Raw genomic sequence first — 16,581 nt, 5'->3', positions numbered from 1 at the left:
ACCCTGCCACTTAAAGCTAAGGGTAAAAAATTTTAAAGCTACATAAAATAAGGCTGTATTATGAACTGTTTTTAACTATGTGTATCCCTGTTATGAATTGAATGTCTTTGTCCCTGTTAAATTTCTACTTTGAAGCTCTAACTTCCAGTGTTTATTTGGAGTTGGGTCCTCTAAGGAAGTATTTAAAATTAAAAAAAAATCTGGGTGGGGCTCTTATCTGCTAGGCTTATGGTCCTCATAAAAAGAGATACCAAGAAGTTCATTCTCCCATCCCTCTTGATGGTTCCCCACCCCTCATACATGCACCAAGAAAGGCCTTGTGAGGACTTAAGGAAAAGGTTGTGATCAGCAAGCCAGGAAGACAATCCCAATCAGAAACTGAATTGGCCAGATACTTGATCTTGTATTTGTAGCCTCTCAAACAATAAGAAATTACATTTCTTTTTTTTTAAGCCACATAGAGTATGGCATTCTGTTATGGCAGCCTGAGGAGATAACACAACCCTCAGTGAATTCCATTAGGTGTAAAGCAGTGATTGACTCAAAGATGGATGATTTCAGCCCCCCACCTTCTGGGATGTCACTATCTGGAGACATTTTCAGTTGTGGTAGTTATGGGGTGGGAGTGCAATAACCATCTAGTGACTAGGGGCGAGGGATGAAAGCTTCCCCAACAAAGCTTTACCTGCCCCCAAATGTCAGTCATACAGAGGTTGAAAAACCCTGAATATCCTTTTAGGGATGCATGTGTTCTTGTAATCTGACAGAAGTCTCTTATGAAAACAAGTAAGTTGTTAAGAAATTCACATTTAAGAGCTAGAATATACAGGAAACTGATCCTAAACTCATATCCACCTAAGTGATAACCAAACATTGGGTGTATATATGTGTGTATGAAGTACAATTTTTTTCTTACTCACTTTATAGACTGCCATAAAACTCCTAAATATATATCATGAGAAAATGATGCATGGGTTTCAAGATATTTTTGCACCAAAGTTAATTCCATTTTTCACAAATTTTTGAAGTACTCTCATATATATATATATATATATATATATACACCCACCTAAGTACTAGAACTGATAACTAAAAGCATGAAAGTCATGGAAGTACATTTTTAGAAGCATGAAATGTTGGGGCAAGCATTGTGGCGTAGCAGTAAAGCCTTTGCCTCCAAGTTCAGCATCCATCTGTGCGCTGGCATGAGTCCCGGCTGCTCCACTTCTGATCGAGCTCCCTGTTAACGGGCCTGGGAAAGCAGCAGAAGATGGTCCAAGTGTTTGGGCCCCTGCCACGCACATAGGAGACCATGATGAACCTCCTGGCTTCAGCCTAGCCCAGGCCTGGTTGTTGTGCCCATCTAGGGAGTGAATCAGCAGGTGGAAGATAAATTTTGTCTCTCTTTCCCTCTCTCTCCCCAACTCCCCCCCACTTCCTCCCCTTTTCTGTAACTGTGACTTTCAAATAAATCTTTTTTTTTTAAGGAAGTGTGAAATGTAACATTTTCACTGCCTGTGTTTTTTGGAAAAAAATTTTCTAGATACTTGTATCATTGTAGTTGAAACAAATTTGTAAGAATTTTCAGTAAGAAGTAACTAAAGTCCTAGTCAGTGTTTCTGACCAAGATATGAGCAATGAATATCTCCAGAAAGTGCTTCAAAAATATTTGCATATCTCAGCTGTCCCAAAGGAAATGAAACAAATGGTTATGATTTTGAACAGTCTTACCAGAAAACCAGCATTACCAATAAAATTTGGAAGGGCCTTATGAATATAAGCTGGAACTCTTACAATTTTTTTATTGCTTCTTTATTTCCAGATTTTGCCCAAATACGACTTGGTTATTTTTTTCCTACCATGTAGTTATCATTTGGCAGTTTAGTTACATGTCTTTAAATATTTAACTTCATAAATCACAACATTCCTTTTCTTGGGTGGAAAACAACTTAAAATGTGAATTTAGTTGTCCAGTTTTTCAAATGGAATTTTGTAATTGTATTTTTGAAGTAATTTCACTCAGTTTCTCATAGATTGTTTTATTTTAAATTGCTAGCTAGTTCTTAAATGAATATTAAAATAGGAAATTACGTAAATTATTTTCTAAAATATCTAAATTACTGTATCTTAAATATTTAGTTTTATCTTTATTCTGACTTGCCTTTAGTTACTTAACTTTCAGCATTTTATAATTTAAATCTTAGTATATATCACATATAGTTTTTATATAAAGATATTAGATATGCACTCATACAGTTAATTTAAAAGTGTACCTTTTTAAGTTATAACATTTTAAAATGAACCAGACATCTATTATGAGCATCAGTTAGTCTAAACATATACCCTCCCTTGTTATAGTCAAAAAAGTTGTGGTCATCTTAAAGTCCAGTGAGATAATCCTTAAATTCACAGATGAAAATTTGTAACTTTAATAGTTGGAAGACTTGATGGATTAATCTTTCAAATTACTGTTGTTGGTCTCATACAGACTTCTAGAACTTTAAAGGGAAATTTTTCTCTTTTTTGAAGTATACTTTCAATGTATAGGTGTAGTTGAATTACTAGAAAAAACAAACAGTGTGGACCAATATTTTATTGAATTCTTCAATAATACATACAGTTTTTTATATTACAGTCATGCCTGTGGAGTTTGTATTGAGTTAAGCTTATAAAAGCCTCCTTGAATGAAGCCTAAGGAATATAGGTTATAGGCTCTATAGAGTGGTCCTCTGTTCTGTGAGATAATTCTTTGAAAGTAAGATTTCAATGCAATCCATAGAAGCAAAGCATAAAAAATTGAATATTGGGAAGTGCATTAGAACAGCATTTTTCTTTGGTGGATATGGCAGATACAGAATGATGAGTAAGGATCAAACTTGTGTTGCATTATTGATGGTTGGCATGCACTGTCAACTTTTTTCACTACCTGGTGATACTTATATACCTCTTTGTTTTTCTTCTGTTGTGGCAAAGCTTTTATTTGGTTCTTAAATTATTGACCTCTGAATAAAGGCATCATGAGGTTAGTACAATGCAGAACCAAGATTTGGTATTCAATTTAGTGTTGTTGTTGTTTTTTAAGATTTATTTATTTATTTGAAAGGCAGAATTAGAGGCAGAGGCAGAGAAGAGTCTTCTATCCACTGGTTCACTCCCCAAATGGCCGCAACAGTGGAGCTGGGCTGATCTGAAGCCAGGAGCCAGCAGTTTCCTCTGAGTCCCCTACGTGGTTGCAGGGGCCCAAGCACTTGGGCCACCTTCTCAGGACATAGCAGAGAGCTGGATTGAAAGCAGAGCAACTGGGACTTAAACTGGACCCATGTGAGATGTGTGAACTTCAGGCAGTGGCTCTACCGGCTATGCCATAGCTCTTGGCCCTCAATTTAGTTTTTAAGCTGTTACCACTGCTGTCTCTAGAACATATACATCCTTTGGTGTAGCAATATGTGATGATGGAACCCCTGCAGATAAAGGAGGCAATGTAACTGTGTTGAATTTACCTTAACTCTCAAAGGAAGGTGGTTTACTCCAGGGTCTTAGGCAATACTCTAACAAAAGATGGTTATTCTAATTTATTCGTGACTTTTTGTATTTATCAAACCACAGTTCTTCAGCAGCATAGTCAAAACCAAACAAGTTTTGAAATTCCTTAGAAGTTTATTTAGTATCACTTATAGAGGTTACTGTTACTTTTTTCACACCTGTCACCAGTTCATGTGACTATGCTCAGTTACATTTTATAGTGTGTTTTGCATTATCAAAATCACCTGGATTGTTATGACCCCCCCCCCCCCCAGACCTTGGCTACAGACCCTGTGTGGGAGAGGCTTGACTATGTACTTTTTCACAAAATACCCTTAGTTGACTCTTAGGAAGGCAGCTTTTTCAAAGTAAAAGCCCAATGCATTCATATCAGGCCTGGAATAGAAGGGTAACATAGCTAAGAACAGCATTTATTCTGAGTAATTTTAATAAATACGAATGAAAACCAAAGGTCTGAGCTTCTCATTGATAACAATCCATAGTAAACACACGTGGATTTCACTCCATGGTTTCCTCCTGTGCTGTGTTGATAAGAGGGACCAGGTGGTATATGTTTAAGGGCGTTACTGGAATGCAGTGCCTGGGAAGATGTGTGTGAGTGTTGACAAGGCCTGGTTCACAGCCCAGGGCTCTCTGTGCTCTTTATGGAACTGAAGAAACTAACCTGAATGAATAGAAAGTAACTGAATCCTCAGGGTGGATATAATCCATTTATCTGCACTTAAATAATCCCAGTTTTTAAATAAATGTGATATGGAGATAGAACCAGAATTTCTCCTACAGACAGGTAGTTCTTTGTATTAGAAAAGTAGGCTTTCTCTAGGAGACTTTGAATGGATATCCCTGAAATTGGACCATGTTTCATTCGTGAGCTTATTTATTTTGGTATAGCACTCTGGTTTATTTTGATTCTAAGTGTTGTTTTGCATGAGATCCTTTTAAGCTAAGGATGTGCTTGGAATTTCAGTGCATATTAAACATCATAATTTTATATGAAATAAGTCATGTATGTATATGTTAAATTTGTGAACATAAAAATAGCTGTAACAAACATAAAAATTACTTTCATGTTAGTGTTTTGCTCTTTTGTGTGATAGCAATTTAAATTGTGGTGGGGATGATGTAGGTTTTTAAAATTTTTTATTATTTTTATTTATTTGAGAGACATAACTCCCACTTCTCCCACTTGCTAGTTCACTTCCCAAATGCACACAATAACCATAGCTAGCTCACCATGAAGCTAGGAGCTGGAAACTCGGTCTCCGTCTCCCCCACGAATGGCTAACTATTTGAGCCATCACTTGCTTCCCCCCAGCTGGAAGAAAGCTGGAATCTGGAAAGGAGCCCAGACTTAAACCTGATAAGGGTTGCAGATACTAGGCCAAATGCCCACCTCTGATGTAGGATTTATAGCAATTCTAGATAAAAACCCTGAGGCTAAAAGAAGTTAATTTCTTACATAGTTCACACAGTTGATGAGTAAGAGAGGTAGGCCTCTGTCCCAGGTCTTGTGAATTATAAGGTCCTTGCTATCAATCACTGTACTATATTGCTCCTGATTTAAAGGTACATAAAACTCCCTCAAATAGCAGGCAATAGCCTATATTAGCCAAGTTGCAACAACATTACTTTTAAAAAAAAGTTTATTATTTTCATCTATTTGAAAGAGTTTTTAGAGCAAGCAAGAGCAGGTAAGAAGGAAAGGAACAGGGAGATAGATATTTATAGACATTTCCAACTGTTAGTTCATTTCCAAAATGTCCACAAAAGCCAGGTCTGGCCTAGAACCCCATCCAGGTCTCCTATGTGAGTAGTAGGGACCTAGGAACTTGAGCCATCCTCTACTGCCCCTCAGGAAGCCAGATCTGAAATGAAGCAGACAGGATTCCAACCAGCACTCAGATGCTCATGAACAGTTTAATCTGCTGTGCCACATTGCCTGCTGCAACTTATTCCTAAATCAAAAGAGGCAAAGCAGATTGTTCGGATAAGCATGTGAACGATTTTTATCGTAAAAATAAGCATCAGTTTTCAGAGTCAATTTACATGATGGTCAAGTTAAGCTAAATTGATGTTTCTTAGGAGAAGAAAACTTGAGAAGTTGGTTGATGGCTTCAGTTAATACTTCTTTAACAAACAAGTTTAATTAAATTTATTGTTGAAAGGTAGTTGATGAGATCTGTTACTGTCATTATATTGAAATAATGTAGAGTCCCGCGCACAATACTGTATATTGTAGATGTTAATGACTATTTTTGATTAAAAGAACTATCCCAAAGGAAAGGTATATTCACACATACTATGTTTTATTAGTCTATTTGTTTCTCCATTTTACAGTCTGCATTTATTTGAATGCAAATACTCATTCTATTTTTAAAATATTTCTTGAGCAATGGAGACTAGATTTATCTCTGGAAGTTTAAAGGCCACATTTTACACCAGTGTTTTATTGCCCTAACTAATCTCTGTATGCAGTGGGAACACATGAAGTACTCTTCTTTTCAATTGTAAATTTCCTAACTCTTGGGCATACAGAGCTTAGTAGTATTTTAATTTTGTTATGAGATACTTGTGAAAGTGATTTACTGAAAATACAGTGTGCCTTGAGTCCTCTAAGTTCATTTCCTAAGAACTCAGTAAAAGTAAAAATAGTTGAGAACATCATGATTCTCTTGGATTCATTAAACAGTATTACATATAGTTAAAATGTATTACCTATAGTAAGAGCCTAATAATCTTTATTTGACATTCTGTGTTTTAGTATTATGGTTGGCAGTTTGTAGATTTTTAAATTTGAATATAGAAATATTAATGCTAAGATTATCAAAATAATGGAACTCCTTTATGCTTTTTGAAATGTCTTAACCCTCATTTTGATAATGTATTTTTCAAAGTGTGTGATAAAACAATATGGACAGAGCAGTATGTATGCAGTAATATGAAATACTTATGATAGTTCAAGTAGTTGGTTTGCATGCTTATTGTTATTTTTTACAACTTGCTAATTGTATTCCTTTTTAAAAAGGCATTTGCTCCTTTTGTTTTTTTTAGGGTCGTTGCTCCAGGGAGAACTGCAAATATCTTCATCCACCCCCACACTTAAAAACACAATTGGAAATAAATGGGCGCAATAACTTGATTCAGCAGAAGAACATGGCCATGTTGGCCCAGCAAATGCAACTAGCCAATGCCATGATGCCCGGTGCCCCTTTACAACCCGTGGTAAGCACCTTTTCAGTCTTCATCTGTAATTGTATTTATAATTCCTAGTGCTCAGTGTCATTGGTATGCTGATGAATGCAATGGATCAAGTAAGCACAGGTATTGCCTTCTTTTTTTTTTTTTTTTTTTTTTTAGCAAAATTAAAAATCAGACTCTGGAACAGTTTTCACATGTGAAACTATTCATCTTGTGAGTAAATCATGTGAAACTTATGTGATGGTGTTTCTCTTCCTAAAACTGTCTTCCAAATAAATCCTATGACTTACAGATATTAGAATATTTTTTGTCAAAATGGTGACCAAGCTCATCAGTATAGTTTCTGGGCATTTTCAGTCTACCTGTAAAAGTAATCATGATTTTTTTAAAATTGATATAGTCTTTAATTTTGAGAACATTTCCCCCTTTCCTCCCTACTTGAAGAGAATCTGTATAGTTTTTGTTAATGATGAGTCTTTGTTAATCTAAAATTAAACTTGAAATTATTTCATGGTTACAAATGCTAGGAAATATTCTGATAGTGATGAATTGACATTATGGACCTGGACATGTCATCAAAGAATTAATTAGTAGTGGCAGAAACTCTGAGGATTTTTTTTTTTTAAGAGTCAGTGTTGAGAAGTTGTGGCAGTCATAGATATTCTTCATTTGCTGAGCAGTGTATGTGGGTAACTCTTGCTTCAGAATGTATCTGTTTATTCAAATTTTTTGGCATGTGTGATAGTTTTAATAAGCTTTATATTCATGAAAATGTAAGAGATTAATATTATAATTAATGATAGGTTGAAAAGCATGTTTTGGTGCTAATTGGGATATAGTAATTATATGTTTAAATTTAAATGCTTGTTAAAATTTCCAGTGATCTGAACTGAATATATATGGCAGTAATTCATGTTACAAACTTATATGCAATATTATGGGGTCATGGAAGTATGAAGACCTATGTGTTTCTCATGCACTAACTAGCAGATGTGCTTTTTTTTAACACCTGAAGTCAATGTAATTATTCTGTCTTAAAAATTTACCACGAAAGTAACTGAAAAGGAGGGAGGGAATCTCCCTATCATACCAGCAGTGCTACCAATTAATAATACTATACAGTTACATCTTAAATTTGCTATTTATGACATGTACTAATTTCATATCTGACTTGAGATAGCTTGAGGATTTCCATTTCTTTTTTTTTTTTTTAAGTTTGTGGGTTTTTTTGTTTTTGTTTTTGACAGGCAGAGTGGACAGTGAGAGAGAGAGAGAGAGAGAGAGAGAAAGGTCTTCCTTTTGCTGTTGGTTCACCCTTCAATGGCCGCCGCGGCCAGCGCGCTGCGGCTGGTGCACCGCACTGATCCGAAGGCAGGAGCCAGGTGCTCCTCCTGGTCTCCCATGGGGTGCAGGGCCCAAGGACTTGGGCCATCCTCCACTGTACTCCCAGGCCACAGCAGAGATCTGGCCTGGAAGAGAGGCAACCAGGACAGAATCCGGCGCCCCAACTGGGACTAGAACCCGGTGTGCCGGCGCCACAAGGCAGAGGATTAGCTTGTTGAGCCGCGGCGCTGGCCTAGGATTTCCATTTCTTTAAAGAAAAGAAACTAGTTATAATCATTCTCTCTAATGGAAACACAGGACAGAAGTCTCTTTATACATGGCCCTCACATACAGTTTCAAAGATAAGAGAAATCCTTCAGATGGCTGCAGTTTAGTTGACAGAAAACCTGGATGTGAGAGACTTTGTTCTACCTAACATTAAAAGCATATTCCCTGCCAGGTTGTACCCTCTCTGGGCCCGGAGACACCTCAGAGATCAGCCGGTGTGGTTGCTCAATTGTAGAGGACAGTACTAGTGCTGGCAGTGAATTCCTCACTGTGAAGTCCTGGCTGATCTCCTGACCTCATCCCTGAGTCTGATTTTCAAGGCCATTCCAAGGTCATCACATGCACAATCCTGGGACAAACTACAAATGATATTTATGTTCTTTGAAAGACTTCTTTGAACTGCTAGTAACAAATGTATTGTTTAAGAAATCACTAAATCATGGACTTTTGAAACCATCAGAACAATCACTTCCCTCCCCCCCTCCCTCCCTCCCTCCCTCTCTCTCTCTCTCTCTCCCTCCCTCCCTCCCTCCCCCCACCTCTCTCTCTCTCTCTCTCTCTCTTTCTTTCTTTCTTTCTTTCTTTCTTTCTTTCTTTCTTTCTTTCTTTCTTTCTTTCTTTCTTTCTTTCTTTTGAAAGGCAGAGTTACAGAGAGAGTGAGGGAGATACAGAAAAAGATCTTCCATCATCTGGCTCACTGTCCAAATGGCCACAACAGCTGGGGATGAGCCAGGCCAAAGCCAAGAGCCAGCAGCTTCTTCCAGGTCTCCCATGTGGATGGCAGGGGCCCAAGTATTTGGGCCATAATCCACTGCTTTCCCCGGGCCCATTAGCAGGGAGCTGGATCAGAAGTAGAACAGCCAGGACTCTAACTTGCTTCCATATGGAATGCTGGCATTGCAGGTGTCGGCTTAACCTGTTATGCCACAACACCACTCACAACATTTTCTGATGCTTTTGTTAGAAAATTATCTGGTTAGATAAAATAATTATTTATTGTAAGCACATTCAGGCCTTATGTTAATTTTCCCTCCTATGACTAGATTTGAATGTGGAATCGCCCTTCTGCTAAAGGCATCCTGACATCATACTCCACAAATACACTGTATTCAGAGTGGCATTTTTGTAGTAAGTCTAGAAATCATTTAGTTATTTAATTTTAAAGTATTTGGGATTTCTGATCCAGGAAATTCGCCTTCAGAACTCGACCTGAGACTTTTCCATCCCTTCTCTAGTCAGCCCTATTTTGATGAAGACAATGACATGGAGATTCAGAAATAAATTGGACAGTCATAACCAGCTGCTTACTCGGATTTTGATGTGGGCCTACAAATAGGGATTATGACAGGCCTAGAGGAGCCAGGTGACTAATACGGAAAAGGGTTGATGTTCAAAGAGAATAGCCACTAGTAAAAATGAAACAGTTTGAAGGTATGGGATTAAGTTGGACCCATCCCAGGTAGTGGCAGTATCAAAGGAGATGATACCATGAGCACATTTTTAGCATCAGGAGTACCAGGAGTATCTGAGCGGAGACAAAGCTTACAATCAAGTAGGTGACAGCATCTTCAGTTTCTCAGGTCAACTAGTTTAGCCCCTAAAGCCCCAGGTGGAGGAACAGGGAGGGGAGGGAGTCTAGCAAGGCCTAAGCAAATTTGGAAACATCTCATATTGTATTTGGCTTATAGAAGAGACTGATAGTTGCCTGATGAGTGAAAGAACAAATGAAAGAATGAGTTTTCTGAATAGTAGGACAGCAGGCAGAGGTTCATGATAATTTACCTGCCCCAGAGACCGAAGGATTCATAACCAGAAACTAGAGTACAAGCCCAGATACACAGACTGAGACCTAGAGGTGCATATGAATTAGCAGTCTACAAGACACATGTTAGCAAAGGCAACCAGGACCTTGATGAGGTTGTTGTGGGCACCAAAATGTAACTACTATTCCACCTTGTTTGTATTCTCATATTCTCTCTCTTTTTTTTTTAAGAATTATTTTTTTATTTGAAAGAATTACAGAGAGAGAGAGAGAGGTCTTTTTTTTTTAAGATTTATTTTATTTATTTGAAAGACAAAGTTACAGAGAATGTTAGAGACAGAGAGAGGTCTTCCATCTGCTGGTTCACTCCCCAGATAGCCACAATAGCCAGAGCTGCACCGATCTGAAGCCAAGAGCCAGAAGCTTCTTCTGGGTCTCCTACATGGGTGCAGGGGCCCAAGGACTTGGGCCATCTACTGCTATCCCAGGCCACAACAGAGAGCTGAATCAGAAGAAGAGCAGCCAGAACCAGAACAGGTGCCCATGTAGGATGGCAACACTTCAGGCCAGTGCTTTAACCCACTGCGCCACAGCGCTGGCCCCAGAGAAAGGTCTTTGATTCTGCTGGTTAACTCCTCAAATGACCGCAACAGCCAGAGCTGAGCTGTTTTGAAGCCAGGAGCCAGAGGCCCAAGCACTTGGGCCATCTTTTACTGCTTTCTGAGGCCATAAGAGAGCTGGATCAGAAGTGGAGCAACTAGGACTGGAACCAACACCCATGTGGGATGCTGGCATTGCAGGCTGGGGCTTTAACCTGCTGTGCCACATGCCGACCCCTCTCATATTCTCTTAAATTGTGAGAGACCAAGTCTATAAAATGTGTGATCTTCAGAACATGCCACTGGGATAACTTGAGGAATTACAGAATTTATAGGATAGTTCTTGTTTTTATGGACTTATTAGCTTGTCTTGAAATGCCCAATTCAAGACTCAAAGGTAACATGTTTGAGACAAATATAATCTTTCAGGGGCATTTGCTGCACTCAGCACTTTTTGTACATTAAATTCTCACAAAGCATATAATGGAGGTAATATTATCTCATATTTAGAAATAAAGGTTGCAGGGTTCAGAAGGATTAAATTATTTGCTCGAGTTACACACCTAGGGAATAGCAAGGCCAGGATTTTAATTCAGGCTGTTTAGGTTCTGACATCCATGCCTATAGAAGCATAAAATGGAGACAACATCACCAAACAGCTCTGGGTCCTTGATTTCTTTGAAGATCTCTGCCCTTCCTCAACATACAGAGAGTGGAAAGTTTAAAATATCCCAGCTACAAGGTCCTGGCAATTTTTTTCTAAGATTTATTTTATTTATTTGAAAGGACAGTTATACACACACACACACGCACAGATCTTGATCTTCAATCCACTGGTTTACTCTCCAGCTGGCCAAAATGGTCAGGGCTGGGCTAGACCAAAGCCAGGAACCAGGAGCCTGTGGATGCAGGGGCCCAAGCATGTGGGCCATCCCTCTACTGCCCTCCCAGGCACATTAGCTGGGAGCATCAGAAGTCCCCACTAGGACTCTAACCCATATGGGATACCATTGCTGCAGGTGGTGGCTTTACCCGTTACCCTACAATGCCAGGCCCGGTCCTGACAATCTTGCAACCTGAACATAATTATTCCCATTTCATAAAGTGTGACAATAAATTGGTTTGTGTGTATAATTCCTAAACATTAGTATAATAAAATATGCAATGATTGCATTAATTCTATCATTTCTGAGCTCTAATAAAATTGTGAAAAGATTATTTTTCTCTTTTATCATTTTGTCTTTGAAGATAAATAAATGAAAGATCAATAACATTAATACAGGTTTAAAAATATAAACATCTGGATTCTTTTACTAAGTGCTACATTATTATTATTACTACTACTAGTAGTAGTATTGCTATTACCATGTTGCCACATATTGTCTGACACAAAGGTAACCTAATAAGAAATTATTACACAGTCTAGACAGAGATAGACTGTATTTTATGGCTCACAATCTGGGGATACTTGATCAATTTCTTTTCTGTTCCAGGAAAATTGTCCATGTGAAATTCTGTTAGTTCGAGGTTCTCTTCATTGCTCTCAAAGAACTCTGCATAAATAGTGCTGATGAATAGCTATATTAAGGCATTTCTATTAGTAATGGTTGCATGTGCCTTTTTACCTGTGATCCCAAAAGTTCATGCTGTCTGATGGTAACTGTTCTACAGGTACAAACATCTAGCCACCTCGAGGTTCATACCTCATGTACAAATAAATCTCTTTGTGTTTCATGAATTTGAAATAGCCTAGAGGTAGAGAAATTCAAACTTAGGATTTAACTGAAGTCTTGAGCATCCCTACTGCTCCATTCTCCACTTTGCTGCCATGTCATGTTTCAAGTATTTGTTGGCAGTCACACGCGGTATGCTTTGAAGTCATCATTTGTCACACTTCCAGGAACACCTAAAATTTTTAACTTGTTTTTTAATGCTTTACTTTCCAGTTTATCAACCTAGTGGTTGATAAGAGCACTTGGTCCCACAGTGTTTCTGGTAAAATGTTTCCACATCAGTCACTCCAGGTCCTTTTTCACCTGTTCTGATATTTATACTGCCTGTTTGAATGAGGAGCCTGTGAATCCTCAAGCTGCCTGAGAACATGCCTGGAATTTTTTTAACTGGGCTGTGTTTGGTTGATACCTTTCTACCAGGAGGACTAGAAATGAGTCTTCTTTATTAAAATATGAATATATTTTAGTAAAACCAGATTGAAAGATAAAGTGAGGGAAGCTTGTCCAGACACAAGTCAGTCTAGGGGTAAAGTTTATCATTGCACTTGTCTTTTATTTCAATTGTAGTCTATAAAAAAAAAAAGACTTTGTAATTTGAATTTTTTGATAACTCTCACTAGCTTTTGGTGTTTATATTCAAAATAATTATTTACTGAAACTCATTACAGCTCTTGGTACAGGCTTGTGCTTACTCAGGGACATGGTTACATATGTACACCTTGGTTGTGTGCTGTTAATTTAAAAAGGAATGGTTTTTTTTTTTTTTTTTCCTGCTTGCAATTTCAGCCTTCACACACACAATCTAGAGAAATTTGGAAATCCACCCATATGAGAGGTCTTCAAAATGCATAAATGAAAAAGCTGTGTGTGAATTAAAAAAAAAAAAAGTTTGCACCAAAATAAACTTGTCTTTCAATTCTGTTTTCATGAATTTTTTGACGTTCCCTCATATGGGTAAAGTAAATATCTGTGGAGCCCCTGAATAGGTGTGAGTTGCAGGCTGTACATAAAATGAACCCAGCAGAGGGCAGAAGACTGTCTTCTGGGAGCATATTAATGGTCCTATTCGAGTGAAAGATGCTCATTAAACACAGATAGTGATAAACGTAGCATTTGAGTTACAAGTTTTGTGATTGGGTCATGAAAACTTCAGGAGGAAGAGAACTGGGGCTGGGAGGGAGAACTATGAGGAATTAAACAGGTGGGCTGGGAAGGGTTAGCATTCAGTGTGTAGAAAAAGCCAGGTTCAAAAGAAGAGAGCTACAAGGGACCAAACATGTCTCCTTACAGACCTATTGGAGAATCACAGAGAACTGATTTCTGTGGAAGGCCACACAGTATACGGACCTGGAATCACTCATGAGATTTTAAACGCTACCATTGTCTGAGTGCCTTTGTCCCTAGACTCTCATAAGTGTAGAGTGGCCAAAGGTGTTCATGGTTTAAAAGTCATCAGAGTGGTTTTACTTGGGCACCTGGTCCATCAAAAGAGAACCACTGTTTTCAGAACCCCTTGGATTCAGACATCTGCATCCAAATCCTAGACCTTTCATTCCCTCATTTCCAACTGCAGGTATGTGGCATGTGATTTCTGCAAGCCTCTTTCTTTATCTGTAAAATCGGATAATAATGTCTTCTTGGCAAAGCTGTAGTTTATTCATTGATTCAGGCAGGCACTTATTCAACAAATATTTAGTGAGTGCCTACTGTATGCTGGGCATTGTTCTGTTTTCTGAGGATTTAACAGGGAGTTAAATAAACCGCCTCACTCCTACAAAATAAAAATATTTTAAAAAGCCCAGGGAATTTATGTTATGAGGATTAAATACAATAGAACAGGTAAAGCATACAGCACAGTGCTGGCATACAACAGATTGGAAATTGCTAGTAATCATGTTTGCAGTTAACTAGGGTCATAATGTGAAACTGAATAATATTTTCATTTATAATGAAGTCTGATTACCTTAGTGGAATCAGAATGTCTCATTTAAAACAAACAAAGATTAACCCATAAGTAGCACCAAGATTAGCAAATGTGTGATTTGTTTTTCTCTGGTGAAGGTGTTCACTGGCAAAAGGCAATCCAGCCTTCCTTATACCTTCCAGGAACAAAGATATCTGTAAATCATTGTCATGAGGATGTGGTCAGTATCAAATACACCAGTTACATGGTTACCTGCTATCCTGTGAGTACTTCAGAGAAAATAAGCTGCCACTTGATAATATCATTGAATTAATATCCTCCTTTGAGATTCTGCGAAACCCTCTGCAGGACAGCTTTTGGAACTGGCAAACTGGCAGTAGAACAGCTCAAGAGTTTTCCTAATCTGATTAGGTTACTCCAAAAGGGCTAGCAGTGACCTGCTTCCTACAAGGTACTCTTGGAAAGCAATATAAGGAAAGTGATGTAACAAATTTATAAGAATTCAAAAGAAATGGGGGAATGTTTCTTTTTCTTTAAGTTTTTTTGAAGCTTTGGGAATCAAATTTCAAAGTACAGAGCTATTGTTATTGATTGTCTGCCTGTTCAGCAAATAGCTCTACTTATCCAGAGAGGGAACAATTTGAGATAATGCTTGCTGAATAGTTGATGTTTTAGGTTTTTAGAAGCTGCTACAGGCTTTACTTGGGGACAGGGCCCTAAAATTCTTCATATTTGAATTTCCTTTGATGAATTAAGTCAGAAAATCAATTCACATGATAACTCTTTAGAAACATTTCAGAGAAAAGATTGTTGCCAGTTAAGATCAGTATTTTATATAATAAGAGTACTATTTTATCTGTAATGTGCAACGACTGCATTATGATCAGTGTTTGGTATTGAATGAGATCTAAAAAAGCTGAATTTTATTGGCCACTGGCCCTATTTTATTAAAATGAGGATAGTTTTATTCTTTCTAAATAAGTTTGTAAATTTTACCTTCACTTTTAAGTAATTAATATAGATTGTGTACATTAATATAAGCATTTTAATAAATAGCATTTCTTAAAAATGTACTGTCTGGAAAAATGCGTGTTAATCTCTTGCAATGGAATGCAAAGAAGACTTCTACCAACTGGCTCCTGTTCTAGCCTTTTAGTCCTCTGTGCTGGATTTCCTATATTTCTTAAATATCTAATGTAGACGTAAGCGTGCTAGTCTGGCTGGATTTTCACATACTGGATTTGACAGTGTGTAACAGAGTATATGTTTAACATGAATGTTCTTAGGTAGACATGCAGGTTAAACATAGCTTCATTATACAGGTCTTCCCGTGTCCTGCTGCTGCCTCAGCAGCCAGTTCACGGTGAAGCAGCATTTAATCAGCTGCTGCTCCAGGCACTGTCTTTCTGCAGAGACTGTCTGGGGGCCCAGTTTCTGACAGGTTGATTGTTAATATTTGGAGTACACAGATAGTTTCCTGTTGTCTATGAGTAGGTGCCCCTGGGCTCGGATGCAGTTAGGAATTGGAGGTATGACCTCAGGTTACTTCATTAAGCAAGAGCCATAGACCTGGAAGAACAGCTCACTGTGGCATTTAAACCAATTTGGAGGCATCATTTTTTTAATTTAAAAATAGCAATGTAATCTGTGGTATATTTTTCTTCCTAAAAAAATCAAAGCATGCTTTAAATATCCTGCTTTTTGCATTCTTCTTAGTAAAAATGTATATGCTAACTGCAAAGATTTGATTCCCAAACTGTGTGAGGTGAAGAGGAAAGGACATCCCTTAGGACAGGCAGTCTGAACCTTGGCACTGTTGGCAGAGGGGGCTGGATAATGCTTTGCAGTGAGGGATTGATTGCTATGTGTCTTGTAGGACAGTTAGTAGCATCTCTGGCTCAGCATTGTTGTGACAATCAAAACTGTCTAGTTATTACCAGATGTCCCCTGAAAGGGAAAATCACCCACAGTTGAGAACCATTGACCTAGGAAAAAGGGAGTACTTAAATTCCACTATATTCCTCTGAATACAGTATGACTGAGGGACGGACTAGATAAAAGCTATATTCTATTTTTCCACATACTTGTGCTATAGGATTTTTTTGGGTAATATATCATACCTTATATTGCATCAAGCTTTACTCCAAAGTTCTCTTGAATTCTGCATACTTTTAGATCATCTACGTTCTTATTCCTCTGAGAGGGAAGATT

At 38.0% G+C, this 16,581-nt stretch overlaps 1 protein-coding gene across 15 annotated transcripts in view; it reads left to right on the top strand.

The window, feature by feature from the left end:
• The window catches only part of MBNL1 (muscleblind like splicing regulator 1), a 184,641-nt gene that overhangs the window by 136,913 nt on the left and 31,147 nt on the right, over window positions 1–16,581 (top strand). For all 15 annotated transcript variants that reach the window (XM_062212956.1, XM_062212939.1, XM_062212964.1 and 12 more), the window contains one exon: window positions 6,595–6,765. In XM_062212956.1, the coding sequence (XP_062068940.1) occupies window positions 6,697–6,765 (69 nt within the window). In that variant the 5' untranslated portion in view covers window positions 6,595–6,696. The remainder of the gene's footprint in view (window positions 1–6,594; window positions 6,766–16,581) is intronic.

This window comes from Lepus europaeus, chromosome 2 (genome assembly GCF_033115175.1).
Source record: "Lepus europaeus isolate LE1 chromosome 2, mLepTim1.pri, whole genome shotgun sequence".
Lineage (NCBI taxonomy): Eukaryota > Metazoa > Chordata > Mammalia > Lagomorpha > Leporidae > Lepus > Lepus europaeus.
The sequence above is the reverse complement of the archived record's forward strand: the minus strand, read 5'-3'. Positions and strand labels throughout refer to the sequence as shown.